Source organism: Fusarium oxysporum, chromosome 1 (genome assembly GCF_000149955.1).
Source record: "Fusarium oxysporum f. sp. lycopersici 4287 chromosome 1, whole genome shotgun sequence".
Classification (NCBI taxonomy): domain Eukaryota; kingdom Fungi; phylum Ascomycota; class Sordariomycetes; order Hypocreales; family Nectriaceae; genus Fusarium; species Fusarium oxysporum.
In genome coordinates, this window is record NC_030986.1 from 911,768 (window position 1) to 937,471 (window position 25,704).

General features: G+C 49.9%; 8 protein-coding genes across 14 annotated transcripts; 5 read left to right on the top strand and 3 right to left on the bottom strand.

The window, feature by feature from the left end:
* The first annotated feature begins 35 nt into the window (after nt 1-35).
* On the top strand, nt 36-4,786 carry FOXG_11123 (uncharacterized protein). Its single transcript, XM_018390630.1, has 4 exons — nt 36-488; nt 545-3,642; nt 3,694-4,014; nt 4,063-4,786. Exons 2-4 carry the CDS (start codon nt 662-664, stop codon nt 4,580-4,582), a joined length of 3,822 nt encoding a protein of 1,273 aa, XP_018249136.1. The 5' UTR covers nt 36-488; nt 545-661; the 3' UTR covers nt 4,583-4,786.
* An 89-nt stretch (nt 4,787-4,875) lies between these two features.
* On the bottom strand, nt 4,876-6,530 carry FOXG_11124 (uncharacterized protein). 2 transcript variants are annotated; one of them, XM_018390631.1, is made up of 3 exons: nt 6,002-6,530; nt 5,390-5,951; nt 4,876-5,345 (listed from the first exon to the last, which is right to left on the bottom strand). In XM_018390631.1, the coding sequence occupies exons 1-3, from the start codon at nt 6,264-6,266 to the stop codon at nt 5,150-5,152; spliced, it is 1,023 nt and encodes a 340-aa protein (XP_018249137.1). In that variant the 5' UTR covers nt 6,267-6,530; the 3' UTR covers nt 4,876-5,149. The 2 variants fall into 2 exon arrangements, with proteins under 2 accessions (XP_018249137.1, XP_018249138.1); XM_018390632.1 differs by having other exon boundaries at nt 4,876-5,951.
* Nucleotides 6,531-6,653: 123 nt separating this feature from the next.
* FOXG_11125 (uncharacterized protein) lies at nt 6,654-10,491 on the bottom strand. The gene is made up of 2 exons (XM_018390633.1): nt 9,792-10,491; nt 6,654-9,737 (listed from the first exon to the last, which is right to left on the bottom strand). Exons 1-2 carry the CDS (start codon nt 10,123-10,125, stop codon nt 7,048-7,050), a joined length of 3,024 nt encoding a protein of 1,007 aa, XP_018249139.1. The 5' UTR covers nt 10,126-10,491; the 3' UTR covers nt 6,654-7,047.
* A 118-nt stretch (nt 10,492-10,609) lies between these two features.
* FOXG_11126 (uncharacterized protein) lies at nt 10,610-12,356 on the bottom strand. 5 transcript variants are annotated; one of them, XM_018390637.1, is made up of 5 exons: nt 11,717-12,356; nt 11,457-11,578; nt 11,303-11,408; nt 11,212-11,245; nt 10,610-11,162 (listed from the first exon to the last, which is right to left on the bottom strand). In XM_018390637.1, exons 1-5 carry the CDS (start codon nt 12,090-12,092, stop codon nt 10,763-10,765), a joined length of 1,038 nt encoding a protein of 345 aa, XP_018249143.1. In that variant the 5' UTR covers nt 12,093-12,356; the 3' UTR covers nt 10,610-10,762. The 5 variants fall into 5 exon arrangements, with proteins under 5 accessions (XP_018249143.1, XP_018249142.1, XP_018249141.1 ...); XM_018390636.1 differs by having other exon boundaries at nt 11,212-11,408; XM_018390635.1 differs by having other exon boundaries at nt 11,457-12,356.
* Nucleotides 12,357-12,532: 176 nt separating this feature from the next.
* On the top strand, nt 12,533-15,715 carry FOXG_11127 (translation initiation factor eIF-2B subunit gamma). Its single transcript, XM_018390639.1, has 3 exons — nt 12,533-12,900; nt 12,999-14,375; nt 14,437-15,715. Exons 1-3 carry the CDS (start codon nt 12,720-12,722, stop codon nt 14,550-14,552), a joined length of 1,674 nt encoding a protein of 557 aa, XP_018249145.1. The 5' UTR covers nt 12,533-12,719; the 3' UTR covers nt 14,553-15,715.
* A 3-nt stretch (nt 15,716-15,718) lies between these two features.
* FOXG_20464 (uncharacterized protein) lies at nt 15,719-15,951 on the top strand (the record flags this gene model as incomplete). Its single annotated transcript, XM_018400744.1, has 2 exons — nt 15,719-15,858; nt 15,942-15,951. 2 exons carry the CDS (start codon nt 15,719-15,721, stop codon nt 15,949-15,951), a joined length of 150 nt encoding a protein of 49 aa, XP_018249146.1.
* Nucleotides 15,952-16,922: 971 nt separating this feature from the next.
* On the top strand, nt 16,923-17,042 carry FOXG_20465 (uncharacterized protein; the record flags this gene model as incomplete). The annotated part of the gene is made up of 1 exon (XM_018400745.1): nt 16,923-17,042. The coding sequence occupies one exon, from the start codon at nt 16,923-16,925 to the stop codon at nt 17,040-17,042; it is 120 nt and encodes a 39-aa protein (XP_018249147.1).
* A 3,618-nt stretch (nt 17,043-20,660) lies between these two features.
* Nucleotides 20,661-24,833, top strand: FOXG_11128 (uncharacterized protein). 2 transcript variants are annotated; one of them, XM_018390641.1, is made up of 3 exons: nt 20,661-21,051; nt 21,515-23,662; nt 23,717-24,833. In XM_018390641.1, exons 2-3 carry the CDS (start codon nt 22,803-22,805, stop codon nt 23,949-23,951), a joined length of 1,095 nt encoding a protein of 364 aa, XP_018249149.1. In that variant the 5' UTR covers nt 20,661-21,051; nt 21,515-22,802; the 3' UTR covers nt 23,952-24,833. The 2 variants fall into 2 exon arrangements, with proteins under 2 accessions (XP_018249149.1, XP_018249148.1); XM_018390640.1 differs by having other exon boundaries at nt 20,661-23,662.
* The last annotated feature ends 871 nt before the right edge of the window (nt 24,834-25,704 follow it).

Consider the following 25,704-nt stretch of genomic DNA (forward strand, 5'->3'; position numbering starts at 1 on the left):
GTGAGCAGCTAACTTAGCATTAAGTCGATCTATTGTGTGAATAAACTGTGAAGATGAGGGCTGGCAGCGCAATATTGTGCCGTGTCATTTTAGGGCATTTGTATATAGCCCTCTGCCTGCAGTTGCGATGTTACATTGTATATGCCAGTGCTGAGCAGTGCTTTGACTTTCTGCACTTTCTTTCATTACGAAGCCATTGATTGTGCTGTGATATATTCGGATTTCTCTTTCTGGTCCTCATTCTCTCGATTTTTCTGTCTCATTCTTTTGTCTGGCACTGTATATTATACCAGGATATATCAGCAGTCGGCCTCCTGCATGAAGCATCCCGCTCATCCAATCTATTGTTTCCATCGGATATCACAATCTGCATCTATCCACATCGAGCGATACTGAGGACTCGATCTCGTACACACCGCCGCCAATCAACTCAGTTGCCCGCCTCTTGAAATATTACAATGTCCATGGGGATGCGCTAAGAAGCCCAGGTGAGAGTCAACCGCCACATGCAGACGTGCCAACCAACAAAACTAATAGCTTTCAGACCTCGCATCCTATATTACGTATATCCGAGTCACATTTGTTGCTGCTCTTCTGTTTCTACTGGTGCGCAAAGTTGTTGAATCACTCAACGCCAGCGGCCTCGTTCGCTCGCAAAACAATGGAGGTCTTCTGTCGAAATGTCCCTCAGGACTTGTCAGAAGAGAGCTTCAAGCAAGAACTCATGCCATTTATGAAAGCTTTGAACATTACGGACTTTTATTGCGAAAAGCCAAAGAGAAGGCCTCAAGCATGGATCAAATTCCTCAACCCCGGCGATGGCTACTCATTTCTTGAAAGACATGGCAAACAACAGCGTCACAGCGAATCGCAGAAGGAGAACATAAACCCGAGATATCCTTTCAAGACCAACTTCAGACCAAAGGATACTCCACGCCTCCACATTCTCAAAACAGCTGTGTTTGTTGAGCAGAGTACTCGCGCACTCGACAAGCATTCCATCGCACATCTCAAGCATGAACGCGATAAGAAGCAACAAAAAGCTGCTGCTGCTGCCGCTGCCGCTGCGGCTACCACCACTAAAGACCGCCAAGCTCCGGTTAAAGCCTTTAGTATCATCGGCATCAGTTGCGGCGGCAACACGTTTCGTGGTCCCCAACAGGTCATCACCTTCGTTGAGCACAACAGTTTGATGCTGCCCAGAGATTTTATTGGCAAGTTCATGCCGCAGTGGTTAACTGTCTATAACAAAGATGGGTATCGTATGGATTTTCACAGCGACACTATTAAGGATCTCATTGCTAGTCGCAATGATGCATCCATCACTTTGGTCTTGACTGAACCGCCAAAGATGTACACGCCTCACAAATCTGATAACCCAAATCAGGAGTGGAAACGAGTACAGGGTCTGGTCAATTGGGGGCTGATTCGCGAATACTCGGCATCTTGTCTCGTCTACCGCATCTTCTTCGCCTCCATAAACGACATGAACGAGGTCCTCCGTTCCGTGAAACATCGAGATATTCTCGCCATCACCTATCACGATCTCCCATCCGTTCTGTGGTCATACATGGAACCCGAGAGCAACCATTTCCTCGGCCGCCAGCAATTCACAGAGAAGGCTAAGCGCATTCTGGCATCAGGGAATGTTCACTTCGCTCTTCTCTTCCAAGTCCAAGCTCTGGTCTGGAACAACTACATCAACCCTGCAAGCGGCATAGAACTGCTGCAAATTCTCGAAGAGGTTATTAAGGATGCTAAAGAGAATCAAGTTGCTGCTCCCGTCACCACAGATGCTATGAAAGGTCTCCATCAGAAGATACCCTACCCTTGTCCTGGCACGGATCCCGATGAGCTGAACGTCATCACATTGATGACCAGCATCATGAATGAAGAATATGAGGCCAGGACGGAGAATCCTAAGCGAGACAGAATCTATGGAGTCAAGATTCCAGATCATCAGATATATATCTTCAAGGCTATGGTGACGCCCACGCGTGTTCTTCTCTCTGGCCCCGAGCCCGACAGCAAGAACAGGGTGTTGCGAAAGTATCACGAGAACAATGACTACTTCTTACGCGTCCTCTTCTGCGAAGAAGATGGCCAGGACCTCAACTTTCATCCAAAGGTTGATAACGAACCAATCTTTGCCCGGTTCCGACATGTCATGGATGAGGGGATCACCATTGCCGGCCGGAAGTTTGATTTCCTAGGTTTCTCCCATTCATCTCTTCGTTCTCACTCCGCTTGGTTCTCTGCGCCTTTCACCGATTCAAATTTTGAGCGCCAGACTCCTGCAGCTATTTTGCAAGCCCTTGGAGACTTCAGCGAGATTCGAGTTCCGGCAAAGTGTGCAGCACGAATCGGCCAAGCTTTCTCGGAAACACCATATGCAATCCCAATTTTTGAGACTGGTATATGTCATCGGTTCATTCCAGATGTCAAATCTGAAGATAGAACGCGTGTATTCAGTGACGGTGTCGGAACGATCTCCAGAGAAGCCTTGGAAGAGATTTGGCCCTATCTGTCGATGCGAGCTGCAGCACCAACATGTCTTCAGATCCGGTGGGGTGGCTGTAAGGGAATGCTTTCTCTCGATGCCCGACTCAAAGGGAGAGTCTTCTGTATTCGACAGGAGTCAATGATGAAGTTTCCAAGTGACGATCTTAGAGAGCTCGGTATTTGCGACGCTTCATCCAAACCTCTACGGCTGGTCCTCAACCGCCAGATGATCAAGATCTTGGAAGATATGGGTACAACCAACGATTGGTTTTTCAGACTGCAGAACAACGCACTTGACATACTGCGCAATGCCACAGCTGACGCGACCAACACGAGCTATTTCTTGGACTACCAGGCCATCGGTGTGAACATGGGGCTGCCCAAGCTGGTCAAGCAGTTGGAGAAGATGGGCATTGACTACCGCCGGGATAAATTCCTCAAGTCAGCGGTTGAACATGTCGTCTTACGAGAACTGAGATTGCTGAAGCACAAAGCGCGCATTCCTGTTGATCAAGGAGTGACCCTTTTTGGCGTCATGGATGAGACAGGATTCCTAGATGCTGATGAAGTCTTTGTCACATACGACAAGACCCATGGCGTTTACAGAGGTCGTCGCATCAACTCAACGCTTAAAGATGGTCAAATCATTGTCACACGCTCACCTGCTCTTCATCCAGGAGACATCCAGATCGTCAATCAGGTCACACCTCCACAGGGACATCCTCTACGAAGCTTACAGAACTGCATCGTCTTCAGCCAAAAGGGTAAACGTGACTTGCCCAGTATGCTGAGTGGAGGAGACTTGGACGGTGATCTCTACAACATCATCTGGGACCCAGATGCATTACCCGATAACTACTTCTTACCAGCAGACTACCCAAGAGTTAAACCAAAGCCACTAGATCGTCCGGTGAAGCCCCAGGACATTGCCGACTTTTTCGTTGACTTTATGCGAACTGATATCTTGGGCATGATTGCCACAAGACATGTCGTCTTGGCAGATTATCATGAGCAGGGAACTACGCACCCTGACTGCATTTCGCTGGCAGGCATGCATTCTACAGCGGTCGACTTCTCCAAGACAGGTATTCCAGTCGATGTAAAAGCTTTGCCCAAGAACCCTCCATTCCGTCCTGATTTGTAAATCTTTTCCACCAGTGCTCTATAGAAACATACTGACATATTCTGCAGCCTTGCAACAGCACCGCCTCTGAAGACATACGAAAAGGGACAGATCGCTCATCTGCGTGACGACGATGAAGATGACAACGCCGACGATGGCATGACTCGTTACAAAGCAAAGTATTATGAGTCTGACAAAATCCTCGGTCGTCTATATCGAAACGTGGATGAAAAGAAGATCTGGGACGAAGATATCCATCGGACTATCAACACAGCTGGACCCTCTGTTTGGGATCAGTTATTAACCGTTGTTAAAAGCGAGGTAAACAAGTATAAACTTGACGTCGATTGGACACGCAGGTCCGACGAGGCGTGGAAGATCCGAGGCCTGTAAGTTGCAAAATGCCTCTCGCTGGCTCAACGTGCTAACAGTTTCAGTTACGAGTCAACCATCACCGGCAAGATGTGGGACTTTTCAGAAAATCCGCGTGCGCCTCTTACAGAAGTCGAAGTCTTCTGCGGTTTCATCCTCAACAAACGCGGTGCCCAAACACGCCGCCAGGGTGATTCATCTATCAAACTGAAAGAAGAAATCGACCGTATCATGACATGGATGGTCAAACAGATCCGAGATCGCGGTGTAGGCGACGGCGCAGAAACCCTTAGCACAGCCACCGACGCAGACGCAGTTCCTTCGCGATGGAGAGAAGACGTCGTAGAGCTATGCTGGGCCTGTGTAGCAGTTGCATGTATCAGAAAGGAATTTGCACCAATAGTGTACCACGGAACAGGCGAGCTGGAGAGTTTCAGAGTCGTGGCGGCTTGTTGTCTGCTGAAGGAGCTGAATAACCTGGCTAGGAAGATGGAGGTCAGCGCTGGAGGAGGCTTTGTTGGTGTTGGACGTGGGAGAGGAGGACGTGGGAGAGGCGGTGCGAGTATGATACTTCCCATACGGTGATTGAGATCCACGTGGTGTACATTGCGAGATCTGGCATATATCAGGACTGCTAGGCAGAGATATGAGGGTTTGGTAAGAGTTGTGTTAGAGCTGGCTTGAGATTTCGATGATAACGAATAATAAGAACGTATTGCTAATTGCATTATGCGGACACTCCGCGAACATACACTATTTACTACAAAAAAAGAATGCCTTGACAGTTCCATTTGATCGTCGCCCAATGCTGGTTGTATCAAAAACAGCGGCGTCTGCTATTCTTCATCTTAAGAACAAATTTCAACACAAATCAAATACAACGGCTCACATTCCACCAGTTCAATGATAACTTATTACCTACAAAACAATAAACAACACTGGCATAGAACATCAGTCAGAGTCAGTTTATAACACTGCTTGATAGCATCTTGATCTAAACACTGATACGAAAACCGAAACCCGCGAATTTCAACCTATGTATACAATTCCAGCTAGATACAACTAGCATGAGCACCGTACCATTTCCTCACACAGCCCAGCCCAGCCCAGCCCAGCCCAGACCTATAACGATACACATGCTGTCAAAAACGCCTAGACCGCGCTGTATCCTCCCCGACTTCCTGTTCCCTGCACGGTGTTGAGAACACGGCGGATCCAGTCCTTAAGTAGGTAAGGAATATCGCGGATGGTGTCGCTGTGGGGGAGAAGATCCCAGCCGCGTGCGCCGTACCGTGTGAAATTGATCCAGGATGAGAAGATGAGGTAGCCGGCGATGCCCAAGAAAGCACTAAATTTGTTAGGAAATCTTCATGAAGCTGATTGGGTACTCACATAATGATGAACCAGGTGAAGAAGCCCCAGTGGGAGCTTGAGCTGTCATCATCACCACTACCGCCGTTGTCCTCTGACTTTTCGCAAGCATACTTAGTATACCACGTCAAGCGCAGAACCCTGGCCTTTTCCTCAACATCAAAGCTATCCCAGATAAGCGAAGCATTGTCATGCTTCAGCTGGTGCTCGATCATAGACTCGCCATCATCCTTATCATCACCATCCCCTTCCTTCTTATCGTCGTCCGCTCGCTTCTCGTACTGGTCCGAAGTAACCCACTCGCCCTCTGTTCCCTCCTTTTTAGGATCGCACAGGAATTCGATGATGGCCTTTTGATCGGTTTTCTTGATGTCACCCTTGAGAGGATCTCTGCCTCCTGTGAGGACTAGTCGCACGCCCTCTTTATCCTTGTCGGAAGTTGAGTCGCTTGTCTTGAGTCGCGTGGGTGTAGCATCGAATCGAGAGCCGCCAACGTTTTCGAGATTGCCTGCGATCGCGATGACATTCGTAATCTCATCCGTCTCCTTCTCGCCAGACTTGAGAAGGTGTGTAATACCGCAAACTGGATTTGTTAGTCAGGACTCGGTTAGCCCTTGTAGATCTTGTACACACCTCGAGTGCCGTTTGGACATTCTTCGTCCTTCTTGCCACCCTTCTTCTTCAAAGGCTTGCAGATATCTAATGTATAAGTTGTGTTATAATGTTCGGGAGGACTAGGCTTGAACCGCGTCGTCACGACTGAGTGAGGTCCACCGAGCTTAGAAAGATCGAAAGTATGTCCATCAGCGCGAATCTTTCCGCAGTCTAGAGTTTCCGCCGCAAAAGCTGGGGCTGCCAGCAGAGGCAGTAGAAAAGCCAATAGATCCGGCCGATGCATCGAGAAGACTTTGATAGAAGAACGCAGAAGTTTGATAGAGAGGCGGGTGGTAGTCGATAGTATCGAGATAAAATTACGGATGAAGTGGCAGTATCAGAAAGGGCCGTGTCAGCTTAAACGAACGAAGAGACTCGATAGAATAGACTACGAGCGCGTGCCTAGAACAAGCAATCAAGCTGTGCTGTGCTGTGCTGTGCTGTGTGATGTGGTGGATTGGTCACGTTGCCTTGAGCTATCGCGGGTTTGCTTAGCGTCATATGAAGCTCCTGTCGTCTTGGCGGTTGTGTCATTCCGCCTAAGGTAGAAAATCCAGTTCCACAAGCACGTGACAGCGTTCAAAACTCACAAGTCACCCGGCCAGACCACTTGGCAATATCATTACAATCTCGGAGTAGTACTATCTTTTCTTTTCTTTTCTTTTTATTCGTGGTCAATTCTCGGGCTTCGTAAAAGAGATAATGCTATAATAGACCATCTCTCATAATAATACAATCAATCAATACTTTATTCCAACCTAACCCGTAACACCAAGAACAGCGACATCTATCACTGTATTACCTTGTCCAGAACCAAACAGCCAAACGAATAAGAAACCCTTGAACCTGAATTGAAAACTTTCCGTGGGGTATAAATCTGCCCAAACTCATAAACCGTGTAAAAATAGCATGCTGGTCCAACCTGAACTCCTTTGATGATCGACCACCTGGTTCCAATCCTCTGCTCCTGTCTGCCGTGACATTAATTCTGTCCAATATTATCTTGTCAGGTCTCGTTCGCGACATCACATTCCCTGGGGACCGCCCATCATTCCATTCATCCCCTGCATTTGCTGCTGCATCTGTTGCTGTAACTGCTGCTGTTGCATCTGCTGTTGTTGCATCTGCTGTTGCTGCTGCTGCTGTTGTTGCTGCTGCTGCTGCATCATCATCTGTTGTTGCTGTCGCCGCTGTGCCATTGACGCTTGCATAAGAGTCTGAGCTTGCCCCATGCTCTGCGTCTTCATCTTCTCGATCACGTCTGGCGGAATAAGCTCTTGGCCACCATACTTCTGAGCTACCGTTGGCATCATCCTGTTAAAAAGTAGCCTGGCCTGTTGTTGCATTTGCGCCTGAATTGGATTTTGTTGCCCCATCTGCCCCATTTGTTGTTGAGCCTGCTGCTGCTGGTGGGCTTGTTGCTGCTGCTGAGGGCTCATCATGTTACCCTGTTGCTGGGCTTGCTGCTGCTGTCGTTGCTGCTGCATCGCCTGGAAAGCTTGCAGGTTCATGCCGTTGGGCATCATCTGCCCGCTGACTTGACGCTGCATAGGACTATTGCCCATCTGGCCATTCACTTGGTTCATGCGCATCATCTGTTGGAACTGTGCCTGCATTTGAGGAGTGAACTGCCGCATCTGGTTGCCCGACATGTTCTGCATTTGCTGGGCATATTGGGCCGCGATCTGCTGCTGCTGTTGCTGCTGTTGAGGGCTCATCATGTTACCTTGCTGTTGTGCCTGTTGCTGAGCAATCAATTGCCTTTGCATTGCTTGCATCATCTGCTGTTGCTGAGGGCTCATCTGACTCATGTTGCCACTGTTAAGACCATTTTGCATTGCCATCTGCTGCTGTTGCTGCACGGCACGTTGTTGCGCCAATTGAGCCGCATACTGCGGGTTCATTTGGTTCATGCCCTGGCCATTCATCATCATGCCTTGACCAGGTTGCGAGTTCTGTGCCATCATAGCTGGTGGAGGGCTTGCCTGGCTCATACGAGGGGTTGCCACCATGGCAGGCCTGTTGATCGGAGTACCTTGTGCCATGTTGGGCGTTGAATGAGGCATTCTTGGGGTGCCAGAGGGATGGCTCTGTTGGCTACCCCTGGAAGACATGTTATGAGCCATTGGGACAGACATAGCTGCGGGGTTTTGCACGACAGAGGACGGCCGAGGGGGGCTGTTTGCCATGCCAGAGTTGGTCTGCTGCATTGGGACGCTGCCGACCATAGGGGATGACATATGCTGAGGGGTACCTTGGCCAGCAACTGGAGAAGACGCTGGTGGTTGAGTGATCTGAGCCTGGAAGCGGGGTTGTGCTTGCGGAGGCATATTGTTGGCCATTTGAGGCGTTCCCACAGCTGCGTTATTGACTCCGTTGGTGACGACATTGTTCTGAGGATGGCCGTGCTGTGGTTGGCTCCCATTGACCCTCTGGGCATTTTGGTTGTTCTGGCTGTTCTGATTCGCCGCTTGGGCGCGAGCTTGAGCTTGTCGTTGAGCTTCAGCCTGTCGCATCTGGGCTTCTCTCGCAGCAGCCTCCCGTCGGAGTCTTTCTTGTTCGGCATTTTGCTTCTGGGCCAGCGCGACCGCATCTTGCTGCTGTTGCTGTTTCGCTTGTTGCAATTTCCTGTCGTTCTCCAGCTGCTTGAGCTTCTCTTGTTCCTTCTTCTCGGCATGTTCTCGACTGATGTCAGCCAAAACCTTGAATCGTTCGAATCTAGGCTCGAATGCCGATGCGCCGCCTGAGGCATCGCCATCTGCTGCACCACCATTCTGCGCTCCATTCGCATTTGGTGCAAGACGCTCGTCGGCAACCAGCATGAAGCGTTCCGTCTCTGCAGCAGCGGCTTCGTCCGCAGCCATCTCGGCGACAGTTCGCTTGCGTGTTTTGGGCTGAGGAGGAGCCTCTGCATGCTTGGGGTGGCTCATTGCCTCCATGAGGATAATTGTTTCTTCCACATTCTTAGTAGGCTCAAGCACCAATGGCGCGTTTGTTGCCAACAGGATCTGTCCCTCTGCAGCATAAATATTGCTGCCGTCAAGCTCTGTCTTTTCACGCTTCTGGCGTTTTGCTGGTGGCGGCATGCTGCCAGCTGTAGGTGTCGGGGGAATAAGGGACATTGGTGTGGAGGGGGGTTGGCCAAGGCCATCACCCAGTCCTCGCGGGGTAGAAGCCTTTATTAACAGGTCCATCTGTAAACTTTCGGGCGTCGGATGGAGCACCATGGTAAAGACCCGTGGCTTGGTCGCTTTGTCTTTTTGCTCCTCTGGTGCTGGCATGACAGGAGCATTTTCCTTTTCAGCCACATCATTACTTTTTGAGCTTCCATCGCCATTTACCAAACCCTCTTTAGGAAAAGGAACATTCGGCGATGGTGTAAGACATTGGTTGTAGTTATGAATGGAAGACGGCATCACGGAGCCCTTTCCTTTTGTGGGTTTGGCAACGTTCTTCGCTTGCGCAAGAGACTTGTGGTCGTGAACTTGAACAATGAGACATCCATCATAGAATGGCACACCGGCTTCGGTAAAATAGGAAAGAAGATCATGGGGGATCGTCCGGCTTCTGACGTGATCGAGGAATATTTTCATCGGTGACTTGTACGGAAACACGCCGTCTTGGTTATCGAATCGGAAATGTGTTGTGTGTAAATGGCAGACAAGAGAGGGAGGTCGGCCGGCGAATTTGTTCAGGATATAGGAGTCTGTGACAACTTCATTACTGTTAGTTTATACGCAACAATACGACAGGTCAGAACATCGCATACTGTAGGGTCGAGGCTCTGCGTCATGACTGGAGTGGTCTGCCGCTAATGAGGCTGATCGTAGACCAGCACTATTCCTAGAGTGCCGGCCTTGCAACTGCGATGCGGTTTCTCGTCGGACTCTGTTGACAGGTCGGACGGTTGATGCGGTAATGGCCCTGTCGCTCGCCGAATGCGGCGGCTGCTTGGCACTCGGCGGAGGTTTCTTTGCCGACATTGATGGGGATGGTGATGATTTGGAGGATGTTATAGCGCCATTCGTCTGGATTCCAGGAGGGACTGGGCGCTTCACTTTGTTGGCGACATTTTGATGGACTATAGGTCCAACTGGCGCCATCGTGTTGTGGTCGCGCGGCGCCGCGGGGGCTAGCGATTATGACGATATCTCGGCCGATGTGGTCCGCTCGACTTTGATGGAATATTTGCTTAGGTCGCAAACATAGATATTATAAGCGAAACGGCACGATGCGGGATTCGAGGTTGGTTTGATGGGAATAGACTGGTCACACGTCGACTTGATGGATGATGCGGAGTTGGCCGCGGTAGTCTCACGTTAGGGGCGCGAGTATCTCAAAGAACCGCAAATCGAGAACAAAGAAGATGGTCCATGAGAGGTTCTTCAAGTAGAATAGAGCCGTCAATTTCTTTGTTGGTTTCGTTGCGTTGTCTCTGGAGTCGGATATTAATTCGATGATGGTTCACGCCTTGTCGCCGTATCACGGGTGCATTCCCTTGGATGAGGTCGGCTCGATTACGGAAGACCACATCACGTGATGGGACTTGAACCAGCGCATCATCGCAAAAGTAAAAGGCGTAAAAGGTTTGCATACAAAATTCAATATTTTCTAAAATAAGGTAGATGAAATCATTGAATAAATACACGCGTGCTCGTGTCTGTAAATAATCCTTAATAGCATATACTAAAGTCCAAAGCTCATGGTATCTCGTGCCAGATTGCGCAAGACGCGTTAGTCTCACTCCTGGCCCTGGACTCGACGCGCCCAATCATCATTCAGCCTCATACTATCAACAACCACAACTCCACGTCCTCGTCCAACTCTTTCAGGGCGCTGCCACCATTCTTGGCTCTTTCCAGCCCTCTCGGCCTCGGATTCACTATCTGCCAATCCACCAGAACCACCGTCAGCTCCAACAACCAGAATGACGTCATGTCGAAGCCAGGTCTGGAGGGTGGTGATGATGCTGCCATCCTGACCAGAGAGAGCCTTCTGGAGATAGATGACTTCTGGCTGGAGGTGTCGCAGGATATGAACGTGGCCGTTAGGTGTAGTGAAAGGGAGAACCATTGTCTCCTTTTCGACCAAACTTAAAGCCTGTGAGTAGATGGAGTTAAAAGAAGGGCTTGCGGATTCACTACGAGTTGTCAGCAATAGTACGATTCAACAGCGCAAGTAAAGCATACAGCTGGTTCTTTGACTCTTCAGCTGGGGTTTGAACTTGATCGTGCCCAATGTTAGAAAATGAAGAGCTCAGCGAAGTTGGCGGAAGGTTACTAGTAGCAGTATCCATAGTAGGTTCCTTCAAACCAGGAGCGTAAATCAGAACAAATAGCTTAACCTTGGAGTGATCGATGTTTCGAGGGATGTGGGAGAGGATAGACTGGAGCGTGTTAGTGCGCGTCCTCGGAGAACAGTCTGACCAACTTACAGCGTGCTCGTGGAACGAATCCTCCTCTTCAGGCACGGCGCCTGTCTCGGCAGACACCACAATCGCAACCGTCTTGCGTCGCCTATTGCCGCCGACGAGTGGTGACGACGTATCGGCGGGCGCTCGTTCTTTCTTAGCATCTGCTTCCTCTTGCCAGGGGTTGGTATCGTCAAAGGGGCTCTTGTCCTCCTCGCGAATGCTAGCCAAAGCCTTGCCCATAGCTGCACTCGCAGCTGCGACACCAGCCGCCACAGTCTTACCTGTCGAGTCAAAGAACTGCTGCGGGCTCGGTGTTCGCCGTAGAGCACCAGACATGCGCGAGCCCCAGCCTCCGCCGGCCGCATCTTCGTCCGCGGGCGCAATTCCATGGCTCTGGCCATCAGGTCGTGGTGGTTTCTCGGGGCCTTGAACATCGCGCGAATTGATGTCTCGGGAACCGTGGGGTTGATTGTCACCTGCGCGAGCTTGATTGCCGTAGTCTAAGCCGTAGTGGTCGTCTTCGTCATCTCCGTCTTTTCGCTGACTCCAAACCCAAGCAGCTACGCCTACAGTAGCAACTGTAAGTGTAACTGCGAGAGGGACCCAGTGGCTCCAAACTCCCCGTCGCGACCGCGACGATCCGTGATCGGGCGACATTTACGCGGCGCACTGTCGCATTGCTAGGTGGAGGTGATGACGCCAATGGCAGCAGGCGCAAAGGGCCTTTTCGTGCAATTCGAGTGTCGTGAGTCTGTAACTCTTGAACAATTGCGTGATATTGGCGCAGCCGTTAACGTAGCGAAGTCTGGGGCCAGATCCGATTCTTGTCGATACGCGGTGGTTGGTGTAATCGGCATTAACAAGCCAGTGGAGCTGAGGCCATCTACCCCAGCAACAACGGGGTCAGCAGCCCGAGGGCCGACAAAGAGCTCAGCGTTTCAGGGGCTCAATTGCGGGGGACTATCCAATAATCCGTACCGAGGTCGGGTCCAATCCGTCCACGTGAATCCCGGTGAAATGAGCTCTGTGGCTGTGTATCACAACAGCCACAGCTGCAGCCACAGGCGGGACAGCACCCCACGAACGTACATTTTTGATGTCTTGGCAATGGATTTGAGTGACTCTTCACTTCATATTCGACTTCATACAGCAACAACGGCCCTCGCGTTGGCATTAACAGACCAACCCACACACTGAGGCCACGGCGGATTTCTACCGAAAGTTGACTCTATCTCAGATCTTTCACCTCTGCATCAGCAAGTCAACAAGGAACCCCGCGGTGTTATGCCCCACGCTGTATCAATGCCGTCAACTGGGCTTCAAGCCCTCATTCTTTGCGGGCCTGGCTCGTCATTCCCGACATTCACCTCTAACCCCGATGAGAGCCCCAAGGCCCTTCTCCCTATTGCAAACCGACCTATGGTCTGGTACGCACTTGATTTCTGCTATCGAATGGGCATCACAGGTCAGTGAAGTCTGGTGCTATAGGGTGACTCATTGAGTATATCCGTAGATAGCTCCTCACTCTCCAATTATGAAAGGATACATACTGACAACCACTAGACATAAATCTTGTCTGTCCTCCTACAGCATCCGAGGCCATTTCAACTGCTCTTAACACTAACCTTCATCTAACTGCGCTGCCTTTGCCGCGACCCGACATACTCTCACCAGTAGATCTTGATCAAAACACAGGCACTGCTGAGATCCTGCGGCTGCCAGAGATTAGGAAGATTATCACTGGTGACTTTGTCGTACTCCCTTGTGACTTGGTCTGCGAACTAGGAGGAGACAAGCTTCTACAATCATGGATGGTCAAGTCAGCTAGTCTGACAGACATGCTTGGAACTGCCAGGCTTTCCAACGGCCATCGATCAGTTCACAGCGGTGCACTTGGCGTTTGGTATGATACAAAGGCAGTTGCACCTGTCAAGAAGGAGGAGACAGACTTCATTGCGACAACCCCGTTGCCTTCATCTCCTGTTACACCATCAAAGGGATCTCTCTTCTCAAACTTGTCAAAGCTGGTGTACTCCATGCCAACCGACTCTCTGAGAGATTTGACAGAGGACAAGGGTTCACTTCCAATCCGTCACGGCTTGCTGCGTGCCCATTCTCGCGTACGAATGTTCACCACACACCGAGATGCCCACATCTACATCTTCCCTCGATGGGTTCTCGATTTTGTCAAGGATAACGAGCGAATGGAGAGTATTGGTGAGGATGTTGTCGGATGGTGGGCAAAGGCTGGCTGGCAATCCGGTCTTGCCGAGAAGTTGAATCTGGAGAGTGCTTGTGCCCAAGGTCGGGTTGAGGAGACTAAGGACGATGAACGACCTAGCTCGCCTTCCAGAGTTTCCACCCCAGATAACATCCGGAGTGATTGGAACACATACGGTGACACGGCTGCCGAGACATCAGTGCCGAGTATTGCAGTTGATGACGAACCATCAGCTGCCGAGAAGTCGACGTCGTTCCAAGTCCCGCCGATCGTTGCCTATGTCCACCCGGGCGGGAGCTCAGCTCCTTTGATTCGTCGTGTTGACACGGCACAGCTGTTGCTCGCCATTTCACTTCAGCTGGCCAAGCTTCCATCACTCGAAGAGACAGGCGGAGAATCACCATCACCATATGCACATGCAAAGAAGATCGCTTACCCTGAAGGTGTTAAGGCACGCACGACAATCACACAAAAGGACAGCCTCATTGCGGAGAATGTCACTGTGGAGGAGAAGACCTCTATCAAAGAAACTGTGATCGGCGCCGGTTCGCAGATCAACGAGGGTGCCAAGCTCTCTCAGTGTCTACTTATGGAAGGAGTTGTTGTTGGAAAGGCATGCAAGTTGACGCGTTGCATTATTGGAAAGAGAGCTGTCATTGGAGATGGATCTGTTTTGACTGACTGTGAGGTTCAAGAGAATCTGCTCGTTGAAGCTCGAAGTGAGTTCCCGTTTCCCTACCCTAGAGATGATCGTCACGCTAACCACCCACCCCTGCACAGCTGAGGACAAGGACAACAAGCTCATGAGCTCTGAGGGTTTGGAGGCCACAGAAGCTGAGATGGAGGAAGTCCTCCAGGACATGGAAGCTGACGCCGAGCAAGCAGTGATGGATTAACTTAGAATCTCGGATGTAACCATAAACGGAGAAGCATGCAATAGACTTCCTCGCTTGTTTGTTTCGACCCAACTCTGCTATTGCCCGCACCTCCAATATCACCACTATGGTTGCATTTCACGTGTGGTGTTGAATGTTCGAGACTTTTCCTTACAGCGCATGGTAGTATCGAGCCCCCGGTACGCCTAAGCCGAATGGATGCCCGTCAAAGTGCCATCGCCACCTGGGGAATACGATGAGTTGGAATTGTTTCACAGGCGAATGCTGGATTCAATATCGCTTGACGGGAAACGTCTGACTTGAGACCCACGATGTCACCTACCAACCGTGCCGAGCTATCCTTCGCGGGCAGCTTACCAACATGTCTCGCTTCACGTTCGTCCGAACAGCAACACTGCAAGGAGAGCATTGTCGATCGGGAAATCGTACGATTTTTCACCTTAGGATGTTCCTTACCAAGAACTTTGGGATATCACTTTCTCGATAGCAGCAGCACTAGATGTGAATCGCTGTCGAGGTTGGGGATAAGATCGACGATCGTGAGACGGGACGAAACTAATGCACTGTCACCCTAATCAAGTCACTTCACTTACTCATTGAGGGCGTGTTCAGATTTCGTTCCTCTCTGTCTACGCTTTGACGATATAGCTGATCAAAAAGGTGTCACTGTTGGCTCGCTTCCCTTATACGCGTAAGCGCGGGCGGGCCTATCTAGGGAATTCGGGACCAAACCACGACTGGTACTCCAGCCTTGCAGTGACATTCTAAACGTAAGACTATCGCAATAGTCACTCTGCGGGCGTGGGCAGTGACCGGCCGACCGCGAATCCTCGCTAAGGCTGGAGTGATAGCTCGTCGCAAAGTCAGATAGTATGCCGCACCCACCGAAGATCGAGAGAATATACTGAGATCGAAAGCTGAAGCAAAGGCTGTTATTCACTAAGAAAGTAAAGAAAAATTAGGATCCAATATGCATAGATTGAGTTCCGTGGATCTTCATATAGGGCTGTATTGATTAGGTTGCCATGTTGAAACGAAACAAAGTGGCTTCATAACGGCTTTTCTATAGATAGAATCTGCACCTCTTTTGACAGCCACGTTTGATGGTATTCCCAGCCAATTTACAAATTTCCCCATGTTTGCTTATTGTCCGAAATACGTCAGATATGCTTAATTCGCCCTTCAACTGCAGAATTCTGTGCTCGCTCAATGGTCTCAAGTCTAGATGTTCAGGCCTCGTCTCGTCTTGTCTCGTCTTGACCCGTGTCAGGTGTCGTGGCGCGGTGACTGACATAGCACATACTGAGTAAGTTAAACAATATTATGTCACCAACAAGGTCACTGATGACAAAAGTCTGTTAAACTACTGACACAAGCCCAAGCGTATAGGACGATTTAGCCCAGAGGAGATTTATCTGTTCTAATATACGCCCTATGAAGTGTAGCTACTTGAAACCATCCTAAGCCCTGAGTTACCCTACATGTTCTATAGCCTCATTGGTAGAATAAATCTCCTACCGATCGATCGATCGTGTCAACTGAACGAGGCGTATTCTAGAACATGGAATATAGAGAATTAGTGTTTGAAAGGCCATTGTCAGAGTCATGAGCTGCATAAATCAAAATCGAAAATGTCAACATCGTGAAATCGAGCGGCTCCGCGGAAACTGTCAATCCATTAGGCGAGAGGGATTTACTAACTTAGACTACGGGTAGCTAAACTCCATTTAGGGAATGGACATCGTGGATAGTGAACTCATACAGCCAAGCGCCATCACGGCTCCGGTTCTGGGCGAAAGTTTATTTCTGGCTTCCGCGAATTCACGAGATCTGGCCATTGGATAATATCTTTCCCGTCGAAACAAAAGGGCCATTGTGCCATTCACCGTGAGAAAAAAAGGCCGATATTATTTTGAGGCTGCGTTACCGTCCACACCAGAGCCATTAGTTACCGGCCCGACGTATGTTAAGCAATGCCACGCTACCAACGGTCAAAACGGTCGTTTTGAGCCTGCATTCCGGTGCTATTGATATGCGAATGTCACCGTAAGCATGACCGTCTCGTCAAGAGGCGAGAAACGGTAGCGAAACAAAGTCAGTGACACCTATTGACAAAGGTAGCATTGTGAGGGAGAGAGTGCAGAGCGAGAGACAGAGAATAGATAAACAATGACACAAATTGGTTTGTGGCGGGGAAAACCTCCGTACCTTGCTTTATGCTGTGTAAGAGTCTCAGTCTCGGGGTCAATTATACCCTGACGTGCCTCATGCTGCAGATGCAGATGACGCAGGGCCAAGGTTTCGGGAGACCACAGGATCTCCAAAATGGAACAGGAACAGGAACTGCTACAGGGAGCAGGCCCTGAAAAAATGGCTTTCCAGACCCCTGACTATCCCCAGTACGGTGATCTTCTCCCGCCCGCCGTCCGTCAGATCACAAACCTAGATGGCGGGAGATTCACGGCGGGTGTAACAGCGGCTGCGGTGTAACTTCGATCTGGGGGGGGGGGGGGGGGAGCACAGAGCACCCCAAGCCCAAGGAAACAAAAATGCAAAACGTGCCATATGGCATTTCGGTCGCTCGCATCGTGGAAAGTAGAGTGCATCGGCGATCTCATGGGGCCTGGGCTTAGCTGGTATGATATATAGGCTGCGAAGAGAACCGAGGGAAGTGGACCACGATACTCAAGGGACTGAAAGCTATCCAGATAGAGGGCACTAACAGATACCACCGAGTTTGGATGACATTCTTCACATAGATCAATGTAGGGCAGAATAGCTTACAAAAGCTAACGTAACTGTGTCAGCGGAGACTGACAGCTTCGGGACCCTTGGCCCAGAAGCCGTAGACACCGGCCGGCCGAGTCCCTCACTCCAAGGCTGCCCGGTCTCCCCCAGGCATGATGAATGTGGGTTTGTCCACGGGCCCGTCACAGTGAGAACCAGATGTGGAGAGTATAGGCTCCTTCAGTTCGCCGTCGGCAAGAGTATGGGCACGTCAATCATTTCTGAATACCGATAAAATATGTTGGCGTTATTATTCCGCTGCCAGTTGAATTACCTTGTTGCAGCCTCCAAAAGCCACAATAATAGCCACAGCAGTCAGTCAGTACCGCCAAGACACGAAGCGTTATTCTCCTTATGGATCGGGGTACAGTAGTGTGCGTGGCATACTGCTACAATCGTCTGATAACTAGCCTGATGGATAGATTGTCAACCAGGGAGAGTAAGAACAATAGCGTATGATTACCGTAAAGAGAGGGAGACAAACACCGAATGGGCAGCAGATGTAACATCGTCTACTCGATACGGGAGTCAAGGGATGCGGCCAAGGCAAGTTGACAGGTTGATAAGTTGGTGATAGTGATAGTCCCCAGGTCAATTCGGCAATTCCTGGGCCCGGTGCCCGCAAAGAGCTCTACACAAGGGAACACCATGCACCCAATTGGGCCTCCTGGTGTTCGCATATGGCATTACCAACCAAGCAATCCAACTGTACATCAACGGCACTAGCCCAAAGGGACGAGTGCGTGGACAAGGACTTTACTGCGTAAGACCACTTTTTGTCTGATTAGACCATCCCCCATGGAGTATGCAGAGTGGGCAGGATTTATGATAGATCACTTAGAGCCCCAACACAAGGTCTCGACAGCTGCTGGGACTTGTGGCGCTTGATATGACACTCAAGACTCTGATTGGTAGGACAACCTGCGGAAGCGTGTCCGCAGCTCAGGTGAGACTATGAGGTTATAAATCTATGATGCCATTGTGTGAGATGAAGAAGGAACTTGAACAGCAGATCTGCTTCACGGTCTATCATGCGGGGAATTCAACATTTTCATCACACGAGACAGTACGAAAATCCTTCACATATACTAGCATCTTGGCACAGCACATAGTCTTTTTGCTTTGGGGAGCTCGTATACTTTACGGGAGCAACGGCGCTGGAAAGCCGGGCCGGAGATGGATCTACCTTTGGGATAACGGGCTTGGCCTTTCCTCGGCGGGGGGAGGGGCCTCTTTGGTGATCCATCCCATCTGTGTAAGCTGAGGAGGAGCTCTTGTTTGTCAGATCACGGGCCTCGACTCTTCAGCTCTTGAGTTAGCGGAGATGGGAAGCAGGGGAAAACCTGGTACGCATGCCTAAAGTGCTCCCCTCCCCTCTCTCAGACGCTCACTCTTTTGGCCCTGGCCCTGAGTTAGACAGAGGCTAGGCACGGGAAGAAGTGGATAGTACATGGAAGCATTCGGATTCCCGCCGGGAGCCCGTATGAGATGCTACTCTGCTCGGTATTACCAGCCCAGTTCAGCTCATGGCAGGGCAGGGCAGGGCAGGCAAAGAGACAGGACGAAAAAAGTAACTTACGATGCCGTATGACGAAAGGACTGCAGATATCGGGTATGCAGTGGAATTGGCCCTGTACATGGTGTAAATGAGATGAGATGATGCCACCAGCTGCACGCACTATTCGTTCACTGCTCCAATACTGCAACGTTTTCTTAATATGAGATGCATATGTATAGTAGAAATGATGATGAACACTTTGTTTCTCATCATGGCGGAGACTTTACTAACATCCGCTTCAGACACTGCAAGGGCATTGATGGTGAAATCTTACTCTGGCATATTCCGTTCGTTTAGCAAACAAGCGACCCGAGGTATTGCGTATTGCGTTAGTAGCTCTCGCATCATCCATTTCGGCTAGGTTAAGGTTACTGCACATTTCCAAAGTGAGAGCAGAACAGAAAGAAAAAAAAAAACGATATATCACCAAACTGAAAAACCCTGCCCAGCCCATCTCAGGTGTCTTACCAGCCTTCAACTGTGTATGTGTGTGCATTACCAGACGGGGGGCGTGTAATGCTACCGCACCGATAAGTCTAACTTGGCTGATTTTCAGTGGGGAATAGAAGAAGAAAAGTCAGATCTATGAACGAACGCCAACGCCAGCGCCAGCGCCAAACAGCCTCTCCCTCCAATGGCTCCCTCCACTGAAGGGCCCCTGTCCCCTCTCCGTTCCTAGATTTGATTTCTTGGGAGGATCGCTGGGTCGCCCCCCGGAAGATCGCCCGGCACTAGGGGCACTTTGAGAGCTGACACTGCTATTCGCAGGCCCAACCCAAGGCATTGCGCTCTTATCTGCCTCTAGGTAAGGTGCTGTAGCGAGCGAAAGTAGGCCCCGCAGCTACCGTCCCGAGCCTCGCGTTAGTGCTTGCACCAGACACTTGCGCGATGCACTAACTGGACTGTTTCCCTTTGTTATAACTTCAGTCCCCCAGCTTCCCTTATCACGCCTGGGAACGCGTCCAGGTCACGTTTTACTGGGGCTAGGGAGCATGAGTGTATAGTGCGCCTCGGTTTGACTTGATGAGCCAAGCAGAGCTAAGATGGGGTAGTAAGGTAAGTGGTTGAGAGGGGCTACTCACTCAACTCTACCCCTCCTTAGGAATAATTCAATGCCCGGCGGATAGTAAACTCGGAGACATTGAAATAAAGAATTGGAGGGCAGTTTCACACTATTGACTATATTACATCTCCTTGAGCAACTCCTTTGATCAAGGAGTTTCAACTCTATCGATAGAGTCAGTTCAGTCGAGTTCGGTCCTGTTATCAGTTTTCAGGGTCAACCGAGTCCCCTCCTCGGCACAATTACAATACCACTTCCAAGCGAGACGGATGCCCTTTGTTCCATTCTCTTCTCTGTGCCTGTCAGTTTGGCAGTCTCTCTTCTCTCTTTTGTCATATTGAGAACCGTGCGCGACTACAATAGAATAGGTAGTTTTAGTGCACAAACTTGACAGGCAAGGCAACTTGTTTTCCTTTCCTCTTACGATAGGCGAAGCAGGGGTCCTAACCAGGTTGGCTTACCACGCTCACCTGTCAATGGGAACTTAATTTGTATTCTATGCATATGAACTGTAAGGATAGATAGCGTGGTTGCTCCGCTACCGTCCGATATCTTCATTTTCTCGAGGTGAACTCGAGCCTATTCCATGATGGATATTTGAGTTTAGCCGCTCTGACGTTACATTCTTTTTTGGGTCTGGCCTGGCATTGGCATGGCTGAGTCACCCAGCACCCGGCACCTTTACACCTTCAACAATTGCCGATGCCGCCCTTGTAAAGCTGCAATGCGACTCTACAGCTCTACAGTGCAGTTGGAGTTGCATTCGCAGCAGACCTTCCGATGGTTGGAGTGGATCTGCAGGCCAACAGAGCTCTTCCCGTCCAATGACATCACAAGGAGCCCTCCTCGGATGGAGCTTTTCTGTGACCATGTTGTTGGTTTGCAGAGTCAGCATCAGCCGAAAAAAATCAACACTCTGAGACGTTTATCGGATCAGGGTCCACGAAGAAACTCTGCTCGACCTACTCCTTACACTCACTCTATGTACTCAACTCTATCCGTAATGTGCGGATACGAGCACACAGCTCCCGTGCTCTTGCAGTGATGCCCCATCCATCGCCAGGAACACCCGCTGGTCCCTTTCGTTTTGGGTGAGACCTGCACCACGCCTGTGATTGCTTTTCACGAATAGGGCCAGATTACCTTCAATCACTGTACTCCTTTGCTAAACCTTCTCTCCTGCTGACCCACATCTTCACTCTGACTCTCGAGTGAGAGATATCCCACTAATCGTTCCGCTCTCTTGTCTTGTCTTGTCTCGACACTACTGTACAGTCTCAAGGGAGTCAAGATATGGGGAAACCAAAAAGACCTTTCGGATGGGTCATGTTTCGCCCAAGAGGTAACACATCCAGGCACGCTCAGGAACATGAACCTTCTGATGGTCTTGGCTTGGGTCCCCTCGACTCGACACGGAGTAGCAGTAGCCCTGTCTCACTTGATGGCCTTTCTGAGCGACATTTCCACTCTCTCCCATTCCAGGCCCTGATCATTCCTAGAGATGATATCCATAACTGTCGGAGGCAAGAGAGCTAACAGTTTCTGAATGAGAAGAGACCGACCGAGACGATATGGACGTACATCCGTACATCCTTACACTAGATCTGGGGCACCCACACAATTACCTCAGAAGAGACTCCCACGCTCTGGGCGTGGCTTACCCATATTTACCTTGACATTGACCTTGACAGGTAGGCCCTGTCCTGTGGCACATGTGCGAGATGGGATTATGGAGATGGACATGGAGGGCTGGCGTCAGTCAGTCCAGTCAGTGACACCTTTTCTCACCCCGGGGGTTATGTTCATGCAACTCATGCAGGGACCGATATAGTCACTCAACTTCCCCTCGAGTCTTTCAGGTAATGGGAGAGTTGGCGTCGAGGCATCACACACCCACACCCTTTTTCTTTTCCCTGGGATCCGCAGCATGGTCATGATTAGGCGGCTGCAGGGGTGTCCATAAAGTTGTGGATTCGAGCGAGGAACCGCCCCAGAGTCAGGGACGTGGTCTAATGCCACGCCCCCATCCCAGGCTATACTGCACCCCCCCAATATACCGACTCTTGGTTCAAGCATATTCTCGACTGCCATTATACGTGCCTTTGTTCTGGTTCTTCACTTTGTCCCTATTCTCCGAGTCCTGCATTACCCAATGCCAGTGTAGTATTTCTTCTTCTCTCACTTTCATAAACCCAACTTCTCGGATCAAGTTCCACGTCTGTATTGGTCTCTTCTCTTGCTGCTGTACAACTAGCCAGCAACTAGTCCAGCTGAGGGCGTTGAGGGCTGAGCGAAACACCCCCAGGGACGCTTGATCATAACTGACACAAATTCATCCAAAACATTGCACTCACTCTATGCGAGCAATAAACCCACTCGCTCAACTGTGGATCAATCACGCCTCTCCCGTCGCCCTACCTGAACTGTTCCTCAGAGCAAAGATCTCGATCCTTGTTCGCATTCTTGCCCTGGGGGTATTGGATCATAGCTGTGTCTCGCGGGTTCCCTACTAGCTGCACCGGCTGTGTTCAAGGATCTACGGGTGGTTGAGTTAACAGCTTGACTGTCTCAAGACCCGCAGCTCGATGCTGCGTACCTCATTCCACCTCATCTCTATATCTTCAAGGGCGTCCGTCCTCGAAAGATGAAAAAACATTCCCGATCAGACTCACTCACCAGACAACTGAACAACTTTACTCAACTCTTGGTTATTCTTCACAGCCTTTTGAGACCAACCTTGAACACTTTCACCCTTTATTCGAGGTCAACTCAAGACATATTCACATACATCCCATCCCTTACTCATCTATTCTATCTTTAACACTTCTTCTCATACTCAAAAATGCAGTTCGAGTCGGATTACCGGTTCGACATGGACGACTCCTTCAGCCTCTGCAGTCAGCCCATGTCCTGCCCTTCCACCACCACAAGCTTCTCCTCCGCCTCATCAGCCTACGACCCATTCACTCCTACATCTCGACGATCAACACCTCATGAATTCGGCAACATGGACTTTGATGGCCCTTACAACTCTGTCTCCCACCGGGCAGAGCTGACCCCTCCCTCATCAGCAATGGGCAAGTTCATGTTTGGCCCTGTCAAGCCTGAGCCTGAGCACATCTCATTCTCCGACTCTCTCCCCAACACTCCCATGAAGCGAGAACAACTCGGCTTCGAGTACGAGCACATGATGGACATGAACATGGCACACCACGGATCAATGGGCTCATTGACACCATCAAACTCCTTCGGCATGTATTCGTACTCTCCTGATGCTTCAATGGGCCCTGCCTCTTTCATGATGACACCAACCCAGAGCATCTCTGGCTCTGAGGCTGCCGAGACCGGCTCATCATGGTCTTGTGCCAACGATAGTCCCATCTCATTCTTCCCTAACAGACAACTCTCAAGTGACTTTGACACTTTCGATATGGACCGCCACTCTCAGTCACCTCTTGGCTACCATCTTCATGACCCCAACTCTCCCAACCGCATGCGTGCTCAAAGGAAGTTAATGGTGCATGAGATCCAGCAGAAGAGTGCTGAACTTCAGCGAGCTCAGATTCGATCATCGAGGAAGCGATCGATCAAGCCCGATTCTGCTCAAGTTGATGTTGTTCGAAGAGCCATGTGCAAGTGTGACTACCCTGGTTGCCACAAGGCCTTCCGACGAAATGAGCATCTCAAGCGTCACAAGCAAACGTGAGTATTTACTAAGATTCATAAAAAATGAACATTTTCACTGACAAAATGCAGTTTCCACGGTGAAGGACCTAACCGTTTCTCATGCGAGTTCTGCGGAAAGGACCAATTCAACCGCCAAGATAACCTCAACAACCACCGCAAGCTACACGCACGACCCAACAGCCGCAACCGCGGAGTTGAATTTATCCCTGCTGCAGTCCCTGTTATTGAGCAGGAGGAGCGAAGCAGGAAGCGAAGAGCGCCCTCAAAGTCCAAGATTGCTGAGAAGCGGGGCTCAGAATACTAAGCCTGTCATTGACTGCTTGGCATTACCTACTTTTACTTTTACTGATGGACATATCTTGGCCGGGTACCTTACTTAAGAACTCCGTCAGTCGCCACTGGCGGAATAACGAGAACAGGGAAGAGTTGAGTCCCAAGGGCGCCACTTATATGAGACACGCAGAACAAGACCAAGACCCGCGCACTCGCTCAACTTGATTGGGGAGATACACACACACATTCAGACATACATACCCAACAAACACATACATATTCTGTCTGTCTCGTCCACACACATTCGCATCTACACACTATCATATACGGAAAAGCGGAGCTGGAAAAAGAAAGGAATTGCAGCATTTCTGCAGCCAGACCGTCATATGGTCGACGCCGCTGCATTAGAGACTCAGGCAAGAGAGCTCTTTTGGAAAGCAAACGAAATTACAGGAGACACGAGGGTGTAATGGTCTGTATGATTACTATGTCTGAAGAGAAGACGCGGAAAAGGATTACCTGACTTGACATTACTTTCACTGTTACTTTTACTTGGGTGGCATTTGCATGATGGAGTTGTTATCACACAACTAGGTCCACTTCAAAGGTGCAAGGGCGTTTCTACCTTGGGAAGAGGCTTTCTACTTTACTTTGTTCTTTACTCGGTGTTGAGGAATTTTGTTGAATTCGTTCTTACTTTACTTTTTTGGTTAGCTATTCTTTTCTCTTCTATTACCCTCCACATTCTGGACAAAGAATGGCTGGGACAATATGGTGGCGGACATAGGATTGGAGCAGCAGATAATGAAACAAGAAATTCTGTCAAATGAACACCTTCGTCATGACTTTCCCCATATTATCTCCTTGAAAGTGACATATCGATTAGCAATTCCTTCTTTTTTTTCTTTTTCTTTTTTTTCTTTTTCTTTTTTTTTTTTTTTTTTTTGAGCTGGCGCAGGGAACATGGCTGAGCTGGACATAGTGATGCCTGTTCGTGGAGAGACAAGACAGACAAAGCTGGAGATTGCATTGCATAGTGCAGAGCAAGGGTGAAAGGCATTCACGTGTTGATTGATTGGCTTGAGGATATGTAGTTTGTGTTTAGAAGCAGATCTTCAGGTGGTCTATACCCAGAAAAGTAGGAAACCAAAAGATATCAGATATGACAAAGACAGCATCCGACAGAGAAGACTTCAGCTTCGGCAGGCTTTAGAGTTTCTGGGACTTCTTGGCCCGAGCGTAGAGCGGAATTGGAGCATTTCACGGACAGGCAGAGCGAGCAGTACAGCGAAAGAGACAGTGCATGGGATGGGATGGATGCTTTGGCTTCCGATAGACAGCTCCATAATGTCTCAGATCTCGGGGTAGGACCGCCTGCCGATCCGCGAGTCACCCTGGCACCCTAGTCCCAGCACTGACAAGGGGTATGCACAGGCTCATTGCTTCTGCTAGATTAGGATGAGATGAGTGATATGAGATGGCAAGATACGGCGTAGCAGCACCCGCTGCTCTGGGTCTGGCAGATTTGATGTGCTGTACATACATGAAAGAGACAGAAAGACGGGTCGACAAGGCATTGGTGTGATGTGTTCTTCTAGGGCCTCGGTGGACACTCCGATGGACGTCGGATGTGATATATGATATTTCTGGGCTAACAAGAGGCTCAAACGGTAGTGGCTGAGACAGGGGAGCGATGATGTGATTGGAGCTTTTAGATCCGGCCAGAGATTTTTGAGGGTCTGGATCTAATAATATTAAGATTTGGATTGCGGGAGGTACAGAGA

Excerpts from the sequence above, each read along its gene's own strand:
- FOXG_11123 (XM_018390630.1), top strand. The coding sequence starts at position 662 with ATGGAGGTCTTCTGTCGAAATGTCCCTCAGGACTTGTCAGAAGAGAGC. Across the intron at positions 3,643-3,693 it reads CCTCCATTCCGTCCTGATTT|CCTTGCAACAGCACCGCCTC; the intron begins GTAAATCTTTTC and ends CATATTCTGCAG. Across the intron at positions 4,015-4,062 it reads GCGTGGAAGATCCGAGGCCT|TTACGAGTCAACCATCACCG; the intron begins GTAAGTTGCAAA and ends TAACAGTTTCAG.
- FOXG_11124 (XM_018390631.1), bottom strand. The coding sequence starts at position 6,266 with ATGCATCGGCCGGATCTATTGGCTTTTCTACTGCCTCTGCTGGCAGCC. Across the intron at positions 5,952-6,001 it reads ATGTCCAAACGGCACTCGAG|TTTGCGGTATTACACACCTT; the intron begins GTGTGTACAAGA and ends TAACAAATCCAG. Across the intron at positions 5,346-5,389 it reads TTCACCTGGTTCATCATTAT|TGCTTTCTTGGGCATCGCCG; the intron begins GTGAGTACCCAA and ends TAACAAATTTAG.
- FOXG_11125 (XM_018390633.1), bottom strand. The coding sequence starts at position 10,125 with ATGGCGCCAGTTGGACCTATAGTCCATCAAAATGTCGCCAACAAAGTG. Across the intron at positions 9,738-9,791 it reads CGCAGAGCCTCGACCCTACA|TTGTCACAGACTCCTATATC; the intron begins GTATGCGATGTT and ends ACAGTAATGAAG.
- FOXG_11126 (XM_018390634.1), bottom strand. The coding sequence starts at position 12,092 with ATGTCGCCCGATCACGGATCGTCGCGGTCGCGACGGGGAGTTTGGAGC. Across the intron at positions 11,409-11,456 it reads ATTCGTTCCACGAGCACGCT|TCTATCCTCTCCCACATCCC; the intron begins GTAAGTTGGTCA and ends AACACGCTCCAG. Across the intron at positions 11,163-11,211 it reads GAAGAGTCAAAGAACCAGCT|TGAATCCGCAAGCCCTTCTT; the intron begins GTATGCTTTACT and ends GACAACTCGTAG.
- FOXG_11127 (XM_018390639.1), top strand. The coding sequence starts at position 12,720 with ATGCCCCACGCTGTATCAATGCCGTCAACTGGGCTTCAAGCCCTCATT. Across the intron at positions 12,901-12,998 it reads CTATCGAATGGGCATCACAG|ACATAAATCTTGTCTGTCCT; the intron begins GTCAGTGAAGTC and ends GACAACCACTAG. Across the intron at positions 14,376-14,436 it reads TCTGCTCGTTGAAGCTCGAA|CTGAGGACAAGGACAACAAG; the intron begins GTGAGTTCCCGT and ends ACCCCTGCACAG.
- FOXG_11128 (XM_018390640.1), top strand. The coding sequence starts at position 22,803 with ATGCAGTTCGAGTCGGATTACCGGTTCGACATGGACGACTCCTTCAGC. Across the intron at positions 23,663-23,716 it reads CTCAAGCGTCACAAGCAAAC|TTTCCACGGTGAAGGACCTA; the intron begins GTGAGTATTTAC and ends GACAAAATGCAG.